The sequence below is a fragment of the Lissotriton vulgaris genome, chromosome 1_1 (genome assembly GCF_964263255.1).
Source record: "Lissotriton vulgaris chromosome 1_1, aLisVul1.2, whole genome shotgun sequence".
Lineage (NCBI taxonomy): Eukaryota > Metazoa > Chordata > Amphibia > Caudata > Salamandridae > Lissotriton > Lissotriton vulgaris.
This window is the reverse complement of record NC_141685.1, coordinates 1,140,253,424-1,140,270,596: the sequence shown is the minus strand read 5'-3', so window position 1 is coordinate 1,140,270,596 and position 17,173 is coordinate 1,140,253,424. Positions and strand designations below refer to the sequence as shown.

General features: G+C 46.0%; 1 protein-coding gene across 4 annotated transcripts in view; it reads right to left on the bottom strand.

The window, feature by feature from the left end:
• SMARCC2 (SWI/SNF related BAF chromatin remodeling complex subunit C2) overlaps nucleotides 1–17,173 on the bottom strand; it is a 482,651-nt gene that overhangs the window by 317,487 nt on the left and 147,991 nt on the right. For all 4 annotated transcript variants that reach the window (XM_086963879.1, XM_086963886.1, XM_086963883.1 and 1 more), the window contains exons 12-14: nucleotides 16,671–16,730; nucleotides 15,939–15,976; nucleotides 15,021–15,151 (exon numbers count right to left, since the gene is read on the bottom strand). In XM_086963879.1, the coding sequence (XP_086820005.1) occupies nucleotides 15,021–15,151; nucleotides 15,939–15,976; nucleotides 16,671–16,730 (229 nt within the window). The remainder of the gene's footprint in view (nucleotides 1–15,020; nucleotides 15,152–15,938; nucleotides 15,977–16,670; nucleotides 16,731–17,173) is intronic.

The window sequence follows — 17,173 nt, the reverse complement described above, 5'->3', positions numbered from 1 at the left end:
CCTAACCTGGCCACGAAAGGAATAAAAACCAGTGGTGGCCGGGTTCTTAGTAGAAAGACCCAAGGACTTGGCCATAGCCCGCGAGTCCTTAAAGCGTTCCATTGCCGCCAAATAGGCGGGTGCCATCAAAAGGCATGTCCATGAGTGAGCTCTGGACATCGGGCGAGAACCCAGTCGAACGCAACCAGGCGCGGCGCCGCAACGCCACAGTCGTAGAAATCGCCCTGCCCAATGAGTCGCGGTGTCCAGCCCACACCGAATGGCAAACTTAGCTGCATCCTTACCCTGAGCAATTGCCTCATAAAGGGCAGCCTGCACCTCCTCAGGACACTGAGGCAACACCTGAGCAACGGCATCCCACACCGCGTGGGAGTAGCGGCCCAACAAGCAGGTGGTGTTCACCGACCGCAGCCCCAGGCTGGTTGAAGAGAACAACCACTTCCCAAACTGGTCCAACCTCAAAGTCTTTATCCGGCGAGGCTGTGGGAAAGGCACTCTGCGATGTCGAGGCCTGAATGACCAGGCTCTCAGGCGTAGGGTGAGTGGTCAAGAAAGCGGGGTCACAGGTCGGCGGTGTCTGGCAACGTTTTTGTCCACCAGGGCCCCCGTGACTGGACTCGACCAAGTGCCCAAGAGGACCTCTGTACAGGCGTCAATAAAGGGGAGCAGCAACTCCAACAAAGCAGACGCTGTCTGGAGCACCTCGGTGAGGAGGTTGGTCTTGAGGGCCACTGTGGGGAGGTCAAGGTTGAGGGCCTCAGCAGCCTGACGGAGCACCATTGTGTAGGAGGCACCCTCCTCCATCTTAGGCGGGGGAGAGGCGAACCATGGGTCAGAGGAGCAATCGAGGTCGCCCGCATCTGCCAAGTCGTCCACCCAATCCAGCTCGGAATCACATTGCCGAGCATGCAGGACCCCTGCCAGCTGTCGTCCACCTCGGGCGAAGAGGGGGCTGTTCGTGGCAGCGGAGCCGGAGAGGGGATAAACGGCATCGGGTACGGCGCTGGCTGGGGCCAGGCTGGTGCCGGTTCCCAATGTGGATCCCAGGCCGGACCAAATGGTCCGTGAACCCGGGCAAAGGTGAGAAACGGCATCCAGTGAGGCGCCGAAGATGGAGCCGCGGGTGGAGCCGAGGGTGGCACAGGAGCCGGCAACGCCGCACCTCGTGGGACCGAGGCCGGAGCAAGCGGTGCAGGATACTGTGGCGCCAGGGCTGGAACCGGTGGCGGAGCCGCCGGTCCAGCAGGATCTGGAAATGGTACCGAAAGCAGCAAGGAACTCTTACATCTGTTCGGGAGTCGCCGACGGACCCGGGTATGGTGGGTACGCCGCAGGACTCCCAGGCTCCTGTGCCCCACATCCGCCTCCGGGGAGCGATGGGGGGACGTCGGAGAGCGAACTCGCTTATTCGACTTCTTTTTATGGCGATGCTTACCGGAATCCGAAGGTGAAGAATTGGAGTCCGAGGAGAGAGCGGTGCCGGTCCTGCGAGCGGTCCCAGAAACGGCCCCTATACCCAGAGCGGCGATGTGACGAATGCCGGACCTCCAGCAACTTCCGGCGCCACTCCCTTAAAGCCTTGGGAGCCATAGCACGGCAGTCCCGGGAGTCGTGATTGATCTCCAAGCAGTAGAGGCAAACATCTTGGGGATCCGCCACCGACATATTACGGCGACAGGCCTCACAAGACTTAAAGCCGGGCATCCCTACGTGCACCAGGAGAAAAAAAGAAGGGAGACAAAGTCTCAAAATAGTGGTAAAAAAAACGACCAAGGTACGTGCTCAATCTGGATATGCGCTTACTGGCGCGGAAAAAGAAAGAACTGATGTCAGCGTGCATGGGCGCTGCCTAAGTACTCTCCGTGACGTCATCTCGGAGCTGACAACGCCAGTGACAGACGTGGAGCCGCAGGACGCCACCTACCGACGCGCAGGGGTACTGCTAAGCAAAACTTTCCCGATCCAGTCCGACACAGGGGGATATTCTAAGGTAAGGAATCTATTACTAACGTTTCTCTTTCAGATATACTATACAAAGTATATGTACTATATTCTGAAAAGCATTGCATTATCAGTAGCATTATTGTAATCACATCATAGTGCATTCACACAATTGCAATTCAAACTGTTTACAAACTGAATTACTACTGTAAAGTATTTATTGCTTACTTGTGCCAGGTTTGCTTGGTTCTAGAAAATAAAATAACTAAAAGAATATTTTTATACGAAAACAATTGGTCTGAATTTGTATGTGAATTCATTTGCTGACTGAGTGTGTAAAACAAATGCTTAACACTGTCCTCTGATAAAGCCTTACTGCTCGACCACACTACCACAAATAGAGAGTGAGATGCTATCTACTTAACCTCTGCTTATCTTTTGGGTTCCACTGGACTGTGCACACTATACCTCACTTTGGTATAGTAAATACAGAGCCAGCTTCCTACAATTTCCTGTGTTGATTTCCAATTTTGGTACTGTTTGCATTGTTTTCTTCTCTAACAATTCCTCTACCGCCCTGAGAAGACTAGCTGTTTCTCTTTTTAAGGTACCTTCTTTATTGGTTCCCTTGAGGGGGGCATTTTGGTTATTTCTATGCAGTGATCCATTTGTCTGATTCCTCCTCTCCTAAATGAAGTTTGTTATTATGCCTCCCACAGGTGCTGTGTGTAGGAGCTTAGGATCTTTGTCTATGCCTCTGACTGATGCTCTTCGTGAGAGGTTGTGGCCCGTTATGAAGTCACTTGGTGGAGTTGATCCTCCTCTCTTTGGCAGTCCTTTCCCCAGTGTTCTACTCCAAAAGCACTGTCATCCTTGATGCTGGTACTTCCAACCCTGCTAGGTTGTGGACGATAAGTTGCTTCCCTGGAAGCTCTGGTGGGATGTTCCAGGCTGGAAGCTGCCTTTCGCTGTAGGCCTGCATGGTGGTACTGTTCCCCTTTGCATTTCTCTTTGAAATTGCAATGCTCCCATTGATTTTGCTGTTTCGTTGCCCTTTTTTATCTGACTGAGTGTCTTGGCCTGCACTACAGGCTTGAATCCTGAAATTCTCTGCAATAAATGGCATCTCCGAGTGATGCCCATCATTTTCCGTCTGGATGCGTCTGATGCGTCCAATGCAGATTTAAGGCATGTGTTGGCAATGTTTTTGCCATTTTCAGCTAAGTGTGCAGGCCTCTTTTTATATTGTTCCATTAGGTGCCCCCATCTCCTCCCTGTGTTGGCAGGTATGGCAATTAAAGAGGGCATTCGAATTTGCAATAAGCCACTGGTTAGCTGCACTGCGTTCAAACATTTGACCCATGAGTTCCATCCTCTTGCTCTCCTTGTCTGGGGGCAGACCTGATGTAGAGGGAATGTTGGCCCTCTTCCTTGCTGTTGATGTGATAATGTAGTCAGCTGGTACTGTGCCCTTTATAAATGGTGAAATCTTCAACGCAAACTTATCTTTTTTTCTCTGCCCTTGTAGTCACCGTTCCACAAGTGGTGGGTTCCTTGAAGTATTCTCTTCTCTGGTCTAGGACGCTAGGAAGGATGGTAGGAAAGGATTCCTGGTCAGTTTTGGTACAAGTGTTTTCAGCAGGAAGCAAGACTGGGGTATTTCTTCCTCCAGTGTAACACCGTACTTGTCTGCAGTCTTTTTGATTATTTGGACGTACCTGCCTGCAGCTTGTTTGACAACTTGGTTGTACATGGCAATGCCTCAACGGATAACTATTCACCCCTTCCTCATGAGTCTGTTTTAAGATCTTGCCACTGGGACTCACATTTTCTGATTCCTCCGAAGTTGGTAAGATTCTGCCAGTTGTTTTTCTTCCTCTTCGTAGAAGAGTTCTTCTTCCTCTTCCTGAGGCTCTGGAGTTAAAGGAGGCTTGATTTCCTCTACCTCTTTTTTCCCTTGATCCTGCGGTGTCTATGTTTTTGGCGGGATTCTAAAGCCCTTTAGACTTTTGCTAAAGTCCTACTTTTTTGTAGAAGGGCGGCCATTTTGGCCCCAAGACGTCTCTTCTCAATATCTTCCGCCCGCTTTTCGGCATCAAGTTTTACTGTAGTCTTCTTCGGAGTGGAAGAATCTTTCTAAGACACCTGGGCCGTCGAGCTTCGATGTTCTAGTCGCAACTTTTCCGTTTTTGACATCGAAATGCCTTTCAAATGTCAATCTTTTGATTATTGGATTTTTCAGGAGATCTTCCTCCTGCTGTTTACCTTTCGAGGGATTTGAAGGGCTCCTTGCCTCAAGGCGTGCCTGCAGTCGGCGAGCATTTTAACGTTGAAGCTCCCATCGATGCCTGGGAGTCAAATTTTCTTGACTCTGGCATTTTATTCGAGGATGATGACTATCTTGCCTCTAATTTCTTTGTCCTCTTGGATGCCTGGCCTTCTACGTCAAAGATCACAGGTTGGCCTCTGATGCTTCCTTCTCTGTACCTTATGCAACATTTCCCTCCTTATCGCTTGAGATACCAAGGTCTCTTAAGGATGGAGGTGTATGTTGTCCCTGAATTGTGTGATGAGCTCGCCACTCTATCTCACACTCCGCATCTTCAATGTGAACACAGAGCAGGTATTGCAGCCTTCACTTTGGGGGTCTGCAGGCAGGCAGACAGAGGTTGCAGACTGGGTGTCTGTCTTTCTGCAAGAACTTGTGGTGGCAATTCTATCAGAACTAGAATGATGTGTTCTCCATTAGGCTGCACAGGGAGCCCACTGAAGGGGTATTCTCGTAACCTGTTGAGGGGAATTTCACCTCAAACTTCTTCCTCACAAGTCCTGGCTGATCACTTTCATGAAGTGTACACTCCAACAATAGTGGTGACAGAAGATGAGGCCCGGAACGCCCTCGAATGTGTGCCTTTGCCAAAACTGACAGACGAGGCATCGAAGGATATCGATGCCTCCTTGACTATCGACGAAATCCAATTGGCCATTAACTCCCTTCATTCGGGTAAGGCTCTGGGCCCCAATGGGGTGCCCATTGAGTGGTTTAAAATTATGACTGAATCTCTGAGTGCGCCCCTTCTTCAGATGTACGAAGAGAGTAGGTTGAAGGGAACGTTGCCGCCGGATCAACGGATGGCGACTATCGTTGCTATCCCGAAACCGGGTAAACCGCCCAGCGACTGTAAATCATATAGGCCTATCTCCCTCCTGAACCCGGAGGCCAAAATAATAGCTAAAGTGCTGGCAAATAGACTCCTGCCGTGCTTAAGTCAACTGATTCATCCGGATCAATCCAGCTTCATGCCGCATCGAAGCACGGCCTTAAACATTCGCAGGGTACACGGAGTGGTGGCGAGACTCTCAATGTTGCGGGAACCGGCAGCGATCCTATCATTAGACGCCAAGATGGCGTTCGACCTGGTGGAGTGGAACTACCTCTTCGCAGTGCTCACACGTATGGGCTTTGGTCCAATATTTCTTTCCTGGATACGTATGCTTTATAAAGATCCCATGGCCAGAGTAGTAGCTAATGGTCACATTTCTCGAACCATACATTTAGGACGTGGCACACGACAGGGCTGCCCACTCTCGCCCCTCCTCTTTGCTCTGGTTCTGGAACCGCTGGCGGTCACTATCCGTACTACGCAGCTCCTGAAGGGAATCCAATGGGACCCGCAATGGGAAGACAGAGTGTCCCTTTACGCGGCCGACATGTTAATATACCTTACTGACCTACAAAACAGCCTTCCCAACCTCCTAGCTCTCTGTAATTCGCATGGGCGAGTATCAGGATATACCATCAATTGGGCGAAATCGATAATTTTTGAGCTCAAGGGGACGCTCCCACCGCTTCCAGATTCCTGTCCGCTGGAGATAGCTCCCTCTTCCTTTAAATATCTGGGAATCCATATCACTTGCGATGAGGCGGAGTTCGCGCGGCTCAACTTGCAGCCTCCCTTGCTCCGACTCCGTGACGATGTGCAACACTGGAAAGAACTCCCACTGACATTGCTGGGCAGGGCAGCATTATTTAAAATGATGGCCCTGCCGCGCTTTTTATACGTTCTTGAGAACGCCCCGCGCTTGATACCGGACAGCTTCCTACAAAAAATAACGGCACATATCACGAGTCTGCTCTGGGGGAACCGGCCAGCTCGGATCTCACACACAAAGCTGAATAGGAGCTGGTACGATGGAGGCATTGCACTGCCCAATATACGATTGTACTATTGGGCGGCCCAACTCAAGATCCTTAATCAGTGGGTGCACGCCCCGCAAGACGATCCAGCATGTAAAGCAGACAGGGCACAACTGGGCACGAATAGTTTGCTGGAACCACTATATCATCGAGGCATTGCGGCAAAACTCATGGGGCCCACTAAACACACCGTTCAACTGTGGTACAAGGCACAAGCGAAGTTACACTGGGATGGGACCATCACAAAACTTACACCTTTGTGGGACACCAAGGCACTGGGTCATCTGCGACGCACTAAGGGCTTTACCCAATGGGACAACATCGGGATATCAAATGTGGGAGACATGTGGACTAGAGAGGGAGTGGTTTCATTCGCGACCCTTCAGGAACAGTATGAATTAGGGGATAACAAATTGTACAGATACATCCAGATCAGACATGCCCTACAGGCGGCAATCCCACCAGACACATCCCCACCGGAATCCTCCCCGCTGGAGGACCGTCTGCTTACAGATTTCCTACAGGAAGGCGCAACCTCACTAACATATCGCAAATTAATCAATAATTTACCTGACCCACTGGAGAAGCTAAAAGACAAATGGATGACTGATGTCGGAGACTTAGACGAGTCCGACTGGAACGCTGCCATGCGTCTCCACGCGAGGCAGGTATATCGTCCAAATTCCGTCTGGTGCAGTTAAAAATTTTACATAGGATTTATTATACCCGAACGACACTACACAAACTACACAGAGCGGACCACCCATATTGTCTCAGGGGCTGCGGGGAAGAGGGCACGTTTATACACACACTGTGGGAATGCCCATGTGTTATTAGTTATTGGCAGCGGGTTCTACGTACCATTGCACAGACACTCCACACCTCACTCACACTGGACCCACGGATGTGTTTACTGAATGTGTGGGGGCCTACTGATCTTACCTTCTATGAAAGGATGTGGACCACGATAGGGCTTGTCACAGCCAAACGAGATATCGCACAGAAATGGGGATCGGCAGACCTCCCCACACTGGCACAGTGGATCAGAAACATGGACATGCTTATGTTGACAGAAAGAGCAGTCTACAAATTAAGAGATAACCCGCGCAAGTGGAATGGGGTCTGGCAACCGTGGAACTCCTATAGGGGGGATATCTGTGAGCCGTTGGCGGAAGAGGATCTTGAGGGTTCTGATGATGAAGAAGAACACTGATTGGGGGCAGAAGCCAAATGGTAGGCTACTTACATAGAGGACACGGGGCTGGTCATGTAGCAGGTGGCTTGGGCGGGGGGAGATGCGGGCGGGTTGGGGTCTAGGGTGATGTATATAGCTGGTCCCTCACATGACAACTATGGTGCTAGATATCACACTAAGTCTAACTTAATATCATGCTGATTCATGTGTGCAGTTTCTTTTAGTTGACGTTCAATATGAAAACAAAAAACACAAAAAGCAAATTGTATTTTACTGTAAACTTATTCGCTCCGTATATTTGATCATTTTGATAACTGATGCTACCTCTACAACCGGACGAGGTTCAGAAACCTCCGTATTGTTTGTATTTAAACCATACTACAAGCCGGCCTCAGGGTTGTAGGCATTTATGTGAAAGATGATGATGATGATATTTGATTTTGCAACAAAAATAAAAGTTTTTTAAAAAAACGTCTTCCTCGCGTTGGAGAGCCTTCAGCAAGCGTCCAGACCCAACAGCAGAAAAATGTATCTGAAGATGGCGACAAAAGGGCCGAGCATCCAGAAGAAGTAGTACGATAGTGGTCCGTTCACGCCTACCAATAAAAAAAATAGTAGGACTACGAAATGGAGAATTATGGACCCAACCACTAGATAGCGGAATAATGGTAATCAAGAAGATTCACGCTGCAAAACTGCCCAGCACTAGGTATCTTATTTTTCCAGATTGTTTCCACAAACATCAGTGGCAGAAAGAACAGTGAAATTCCAATTCTGGAGTTCACTTACTAGGTCTCTTCTAGAATTGTATCCAGTTATGTACCTGTGTTGTCATTTAAGGAAGGTTCTTTTCTTAATGGCCACCTTTAGACAATATTTCTTTTACGTAACCAAATCCATCAACTTGGGTATTACCCCAGGATAAGTTCTCTTTCTGGCTGGTCTTCTCCACACCATGGGGGTTAAATTCTACATATGTGCAGATGAAGCACAGACAGAGGATAGCCATACTTTTCACTGCTACGGAAACTTCTTGCAGCATCACAGGAATTTCATATCTTTTACCCAAGATCCTAATTTTTTTTTTTTTAATGGATTCTATCAAATTTGTCAAAACATATTAATGCAAAAACGAGTTTCTGATCACCAGAGATGCGATCGTCAAATGGTGACCTTTCAGCTGGAAAGGCGCCATGGGTCCACCACCACCACGGTCTACAGTTGTACGCAACCTAGGGATTTACATTGATTCCTATTTGTCCTAGAGCCAAAGATCACCACTTGTTTCTGGCAAATTAAACAACTGAAGAAAATCTACCCAACAATGTCTCAGTACATCAAATGCCCACTGTAGGGGCTTTAGTACAATCTGACCTAGACTTCGGAAATGCTATTTATCTAAATCTCCTAGACAAGCTTGTACAACGGCTGTAATGGGTTCAAAACACTAGGCATTGTGGTAATGTTACCCTCTACTGACACACCTGGGATACCTTTCAGGAAAAGAGTACTAGTCAAAAATTTCGTAATTGTCAATTGTGAAATGCATTGCTCATATCCTGCTTTTTTGGGAGTTAAATTTCAGCTGCACGTCCCTCAATGGACTTTGTGTGAATTAGGTCAATATCTACTTTATGTACAAGTTACTTACCTTCAGAAAAGTAGTAACTGGTGGAGACACAGTCTAACCGCAGACTCCTTAACTTAAGAATTGTACCCAGGCACCAGTCTGGAGCAGGAAATTTTTCAGCATTACCTCCGTGCGCCGGGGGACAGCGTCATACTGCTCCGTGATGACTGTCATCCGCGAATATGACGTCAGTGGAGCCATCTAAGTCGCCTTTGGCGCACAGACGTCAGTTTCTTCTGTGAAACCCTCTGTGCCAGAACACAGAGCCACTCTAGAAACTAGCTGTGGAATCCTGTGCACCCTTTACCCTCTCAATACTGTCATATCAATCTATCCCAACCACTGTACTCCTCACTCAACTGGAACTACAGTTAACAACATACACTTGAAAAGGCAAATAATAATGGTGGTGCTGGCGTTGTCCTTGAAGTCACCAAACCAAATGCTGACTTGTAGACCTTCTGTAGACTTCAGCAACATTAATTAAAGCTGAGGATCTCTGACAAAGTTCTCCATAGGGCTTTACAGTCATTCGACTTAGCAACAATGCAGTGAAAAGTGGCATAGAGTGAGTTGCAAAAAAAATTAGAAAGCATTCAGGTGCCCTAAAATCATTTTAGGACTTTGTTAAAACATCTGTCATAGAATGAGCAAGCACTCTACTCAGATGCATATTATAGTCTCAGACTGATAAGATATGTTCACAGATAAAGAAAATAGAGCAATGAGCACTACAGGAAGTGTACTCTATTGAAAATAGATATTAAACAGTACTAATCTTGGATTATGATAGTTGTGGAACTCTCCAATGAACCTTAACCCCCGTTAAGTAGGAGTGTTTCATCATCTTAGATGAGTACATGAAGTATGGTACTTCTATTAGAGGTTTGGCAACTTCTTCCAGGTGTGTTGTGGTCCTCGTATGTCTGCATGTTTATGGCTGGTGTACAACAGTCCTCAAACTCCTCTCACAACCTCTGTAGTGTGTTAGCTACCTACGTTATACGGGCCTTGTATGAGTGAGAGAACTGTGTGATGTTCCCTCTGCTAGAGCCATCTGTCCTATACTTATTCTATGCATTAAGGAAAGCTGTGCTGCTCCTGTCCATGCTGTACCACTGTAGTGTTGTGAGGCTCAACATAAAGCTTTCCCCTACACAAAAGACAAAACAATTTGTGTTGCCAATGCCTGTTTTAATGCATGATATGAATAAAAGAGTAAACCCTCACAAAATCGATGAAAATAGTTTCCATTTGTTTTGTGTGTGAATCAAGCAGTTTTTGAAGTGGACTAGATGAATTTGTAACATTTTAGAATATATCTGACAAGTGGATCCAGATCACGTACAACCTCTTCAGACTATTCTGGATATTTTAGCCATCATCGTATTTGTTCTGGGGTTTTGAATCCATAAAGAAAAGTGTTATGACAAAAATACAAGACCCACATTGCAGTATGCTGTTGGCTGGAAAGTGAGGAATGGCTGATATGTCAGTCAAGACCACTGGAACTATCCGATTGTGCGTCCATTGTGTTACACCTATATTAATGAGGTGAAATATTTGATCCTACAGTGTTAATATGAGTAAAAATTAAAGCAGCACATTGCCTTTTTTTGCAACCTAATTTAGTACACATAGCCACAAAATGTGGCCCTCCATTAATGAAGAATTCCAGTGGCTCTTGTCATGGTGCATGCCACAGACCACGTGAAAGGCAAAAAAAAATGTTCAGCCTTTTTTCTTGAGAGTTCAACAGCCCAGTGAGCAAGACGGCAGAGATAGCCTTTCAAATGCAAATAGTAACATCTTACTGCTAATGGGCTAAAATTAATACAGCTTGGTGAAAAAAAGACATCATACTACAAAAACATTGTTTACCCAAACAATGTGAGCAGCAGAGACCTTACTGAAGGAAACCCAATATGCTGGCAATCCTCTTCATGAGCATCTGCGGCCCTGCCTTCAAATGGTGCAGTATGAGCCGCCCGCAAATGGCCGCCAGTGGTGGCTACCTACCACTGCCTTACCTGTAGTGCTACTCTGGTCAGTCTGTTGCAGCAAGAAGGAGCTGCCGACCAGAGGTCTAGTTTTGTATTTACATTTACAGAAATTGTCTTTACTCCTGCTCTTTCATGCTTATCCTCCTAGGCTTATAGTAATTTTTTAGCTTTGCTCTCACTTTTTCTATGCATATAATCACAATTGCCCATAAGTAAAGGTTTCAACTTCCAAACATTTTGTTAGACAAGCTTCTTCTCATCCATTTTCACATATTTTTTTCTGAGATCTTGCATGTCTACATTCTTTAGACCAAACTTGTATTATCACCCAATTTTGTTTTAATTTCTTTGCACTTCTCAACCCCAAGCACCGACCTTCCTTAAGCCCGCACTTCACACTATCATTTATTAGGTCTCGCCTAGCGTTGCAGCGCATGCACTGCTCGCTCGGCGAGGCATATAGTGAGAGAGTAGATTTGAGAAGGGGACTTGGAGCCCCGCCCCTCATTTTCATTGGCTGGTGTCACCGTTTATGCTAAACGGTGGGCTGCCATTGGAAGTTAGGTTTTTTTTGTTCGCGCCCTATCGCCTTTTCGTCTAGCCGATCTGGACAGGGTTGGCTGCTTTGTGGCTGTCTCGAAGCAAATTGTCTTTGTCGGACCATCTGTTTTTAATTAGCAGTCTCCGGTTACTTGTATTGTTGCAGTTCGTTAGCCGGAAGCTCCATCCTCTCTCAATCAAGTTAGCGCGAGTGCTGAAGCAACGCCAGTCACAGCAGGCCCATCACTGCTCGCATTTCTGCATCTGTCTGGCCTTTGTTTCATTTGAGGCCTTTCCTTCACTGCTCTTTAGAAGTTAATTCTGTGCAATAGAAAATTCCACCCCCGGAAGCCCTTCCCACCCATCCCTCCGCCTAACAAAATAAGCTCCTTCTCATACAAGAAGATACTGATGACAGCGGCAGGTCCTGCAGGACAATTTCATACCGCATTTCCAAGGACGTCGACAGCTTCTAACTGCATGGTCCCTGTGGATATTTTGGTCAGTGAATGGCACAGGTGAATAGAGGCCGCAGGGAGTGATGTCCCGTGATTGCAGTAAATGTTCATAGTATTTACAGCGCTGCATTTCAATCCTGGTCGTCTGAACACTCAGTGTGTGGGAGGGGTTTAAGATGGAGGCTCGCTTCACAGGGGGTGTACAACACACCATTATTCCCCCTCAAACCAGCCATCCTAGAAATAACAATTTAAAAGATTAGGAAATCCGTCTGCAAACTGACGTAGGCCTGCTTCGTGTAAACACGAGGAAACAAAGAGTCCTCCGAAAGGATAATGGCTGAAACCAGATCACCAAATACACACGGTAACAGGACCCTGCTAAGGAGAGGCCGCCCCCGGAGCAAGGAGGCAAAGCAAAGATGAGAACAATGCTGCGTCTCGAAGCGTCAGGGAACTGCACCTGAACTGCTACGTCCATACTATTGTAAAGGCTGACAAAAACACTGAGTTCTTTAATCTGTTTTCGACTACGCTTAGGATACAGACAGGTTTCTGTGGCGGCAAGTCCAATCACACTCAGTTTCTCTTGTATGCTGTAGCTTGGCTGTGAGGAGATGGCTTCAACTGCAGTGGAGGCATTCCTGTAGAGTCTGGGGGCTAGTTATGAGTGAATAGCAGAGTCCATTGGCTCGCCACAAAGGCGGCCAACCCTTCTGCTGCAGCTGCATTCAAGAGAAACCATTTGCAACAGGACAGCTGGAATTTCCTCTACGGAAACTTCTATTCTCAGGGCCACTAACTAATAAAAAAAACACAGGAAACCTTTGTGAAGCATTGTCCAGAGGTGGTGGTGGTGGTGGTGGTGGTGGTGGTGGTGGTGGTGGTGGTGGGTGGAGCCCTTTCAGAGTCATTTAACCATAGTGCCACTCTAAACTTTTGCTTCTTGCCTTATGCTGTCCAGGCCAAGTCGTCAAACATGTATCTGATTGTTGGCGCTTCCTTGTGATTGCGGTGGTAATTGGTCACAGTCCTTACAGTGTGTAGCGAAATGGGGTGACGGGACCTTCAGGGACCCCCTTTCAGTCGTGGGGATATAAAAAATGAAATTAATGAACGGACCTGTCCTAAAACAAGATTTAAAAAAGCAACCCAAACAGTGACTCTGGGCAACAATGTGTTTTTTCTTTCCTTCAGTGCAAACACTCACTTTCGATAGTTGGTTTGAATTGACTTTTGTTTTTTGGCCCTTCTTGCTTTTTAAGGAATTTGCTATTCAGACTAGAAACGTGCCATACAAACAGACTCCACTGACAGTTTGCTCTGCTAAAATGGCATGAAGGCGGGTCACTCACCACCTGTGTCTCTCAGCTAGTCTGGGCATACCTGAACGACAGTGCCCGGACTGCAGCGAACGCTCCCTTTATGAATGGAGTGCCTATTTAAAAGCCTTTTGGCACGCATACCTGGGCGGTGCTGCGCAGTAAAAAAAAAAAAAAGAACACAATTCTGAAATTTTTTAAAAGAAACAAAACAGATGAGCCTCTCTCCTTCCCCACTTCCCCAAAAGGTTAAGACTTCCCTTTAATGACAGTGACGGGGCCTTTCATGTTCTATCTACTTTATCATCTCTCAATTTTGTGGGCCAGCAGCTGCAATAATAAAAATGGCAGCCGGACCTCGCTTTTATACCCACTGTCACCGCAGCACTAAATCCTTGGTGACGGTGAAGATACTTGTTTGCGGCCTCCATCTTGCTCGGGTTTTAGGAGGCGAAGGATGAGGGCCTGTCTGACCCGGGAGTCATGGGTCAGGCCCCGGGGCGAGTCAGTGAGTAGTTGAGCCCTTTCACGGCTAATCCTTGAAGAGTGGCTCTCACTAAAGGGCACCTTTAATCCAGGGTTTGCTCTAAATCAACAACAGAGTTAACAAGCCTAGCAGAAATCCATGACTCAGGCAAAAAGATTAAGGGCCACGGTGGGGGTCAACGCAGGCTAATCTGCCTGCTCAATGTGGTTTTTGCTTCAAACTCTAAAATCGGGGGAAAATGAATATTCTTTACGGTTTTTATATTTCAGAAAGCATCAAAGAAACGGAGCAATTTTAAATCACTACACAACACACCAGGATTTTGTCACTCTAAACGACCTGGAGGAGGTTGCAGAAAGAGCTCGCCATGCTGTAGTGGGAGTTGTGGTGGGTTTCCAGTACATGTAAGCTAAGATTCAAGCCCCTTCCCTTTCTATGAGTAGTAGTGATTGCACCATCAAGGCGGAGTCACTTCTCTAAAGGTTCACTCAATAACCGGTAGTACAATACAACCTGTCCCTCCCAGTCTGGCCATGGGTATATGTAATAGCCACTCAGAGTCCTTATTACAAAATCAGTGGGTATTAACATTTTTAATACATTAGATTAATATGAGAAAAAAGAAAAACATTATTAAAAGCCAGTACCATTTACTATACAAAATTCATACTAGTACAAATGCAATGCAATAGATTTTGCAATTACAACAAAGTGAGCGATTGCCATTTTGCATTACACCATTAAATTAATGCTTCACGAAGGGGAAAAAAACAATAACATTTACAATGCTAATAGCTCAAAACAATGTCATTGCGAGACCTATTGCATTGTAAATGCTTGTCTTCTTTAATATCAGCCTTATGTTGTCAACGTTACTGCATACCCACATAGATGTTGTACCCCTTTGCAAATTGCTATTCAATGCTTTTGGTGAAAGTGGTCTGCCAAATAAAATTGATTTGTTCTCTAAGTTGCAGTGTTTAAAAAACAATGGTAAAACCTTAGCAGAACCATGTATTTGTGAACCTGCGAAGTTCAGTATAAGCCCTCATTTTTTCTAATGTCCACCATCTTCTGCACATACACACAGACACTTACAGTGATACACATGTTCACCTCACACTACCAGCATGTGAAGGGGCAACTGCTTCTTCTGTATGAACCCTCACCCCTCAGTTATAGATTGCACTATTCCTTTATCATCAACCCTTAAGTCTTCCTCTTTGCATGCTAACTCTTAAGTTACCTATTGTAGTCAAACCAGGCAGCGTAGCTGGGAATGATGATGTGGTGCGTCTGCTCTGTTACGTTGTCTTCATGTAGATCAGTGATTTTCACCTGCTCGCCTTTCACGGATGCTGTACCATCATCCTCCTCCTAGGGGTAGAGAACCCATGTTCACGTTCTCGGGGTAAAAGAGCATTATAGTTCACCCAACCTCAAGTATGGACTAAAGCCTATCCTAGCAAGCACTCTACACCATCTCCTAATAAAGATGCAGCCATAAACATAAAAAGGAACCAAAGGAGGAGCTTCCAAGCACCTTGCATTATAGGCAGGCACACCGGACCATCCTAACTCACCACAGACACTGCCCACCAAATCACCCAAGGTATTGCTTCACTGGGTGCTGCACCCAGAAACATAATAACTTCTAAGAGATTACTGTAAAACATGTATCCCCCACCAGCACATGATTGGTGCTTACACTCAAGCTTCCCCATTCACTGACAACCAGAACGAGCTGCGCCTTCTAAAGACAATACCTTGCAAGGGAGGACACACCCCCTCCTCCAAACATCACAATGAACCAAGAGAAATGAGGATAATAATGGTTCAATATCAAAATGGATGGTTAAAGAGCTTGTGAAGTGGAGTTCTACAAAGATAAAATGAACATTATTCAGTTACTTATCCAAAATGCTAATCATATGTTGGCCCTGTGTGTAACGAGTTGATGTGTGCCCAGTTTCTGCCTTGTGGCTCACTGATGTCACTAAGCAGCTACAGCCACCTCTCACATCGTGAAACATTCCCCCAAGCCAGTCTGCAACCCCCAAAAAAGTACCTCTCATTTCCATAAAATCCCCTGGCATCTTGCCACCCCCTTCCATTTCCCAATCTGCCACAAAGTCCCAACCCAGGGGATTCGGATCACTCTCACCTTGGCCACCGGCTCCGATGCTTCATCCTCTGGTTCATCTAAAAGAAAAAAAAGTTGACGTTTGAGGGAAGGATCTCAAGACCCCTACCGAAAATGAATAATATCTTATTGGGATAATGGGAGGTAGCAACATGTTCTGTAGGTATTTAAGAACACAAAGCTACAGTGAAAAGAATCCATAATTTCATGTGTTTAATAGAAAGGTCTTCGACATTCTTACTATCGCTTTGAAAGAAAAAAGAAACGTAAAACAATGGATAGCAGGAAAGTACAATTACTTTCGCCAGAGATATGTCTCTAAAAGGTCGTTAGAGGGGTTTATACAATTATTTGCTTGTTTACGAAAGAAGATTCCTTTATCCTTGAAATACACCAAATAATACAAAAAAAGCAGTTCCTAAGAGTGCTAAGGAAGCTCTGATGTAAGAGGTTATCCTCCGCCTCGCTTTTCATACTATTACTCATTAGTACAGAATGAGGCTCCTATTCATGCATCATTAACAATAATCCGGAAAGTTATTGTGTCACAGCTTGTTGAGCATTTTGGAAAAGGTTCTCACACAAACAGAGAATGCCATTAGAGATGATTTGCAGAAAATAAATACAAGGATAAGAAATAAAGTGCCAAAGAGCTGCACAAGTTAAGCGGTTATTTAGGGTTTCATGTTGCGTATAGCATGGGCAGTAATGATTCATGCGTGGGCAGGGATAGTACAGCGAAAATCATCATACCGAGGTCAGTCATTGTTCCGCCCTTTACTGGTGCAGTTTCTGAATCTTTCTTCGTACTGACTGTAGTCAAGAAAGGAAGAAAAGATGTTAAAAAAGACACAAGGTATAGTTTCTCAATATGCAATAACATGCCCACACAGGCTAACTGATTGCTCCACAAACTGTACATGGCTCCCGGATTGCCATTTTAGCACAGAACATGGGGCCTTAAGGAACGTAAAGAATGAATCTCATTCCACAGCTGTGAATACGTTCTATTAATTTATGAGAATCTCTAAATCAAAAAACGTAACGGTTATAAGGATACTGTGCCAGATCGGTACAGTATAATGAATACTTGTTTGGGTATAAACAGTTCAATACCTTTACAACAAACAAAATAATATGCAGGTCTATAGCACAAATTATACAGATGTAAGTTTGCTAATGCTAAGGTGGTACAGTTCTCAAAATGAAGGGTACAGGCAGACATTCTTTGAGGATGTTTCTTCATCACCTGGTGC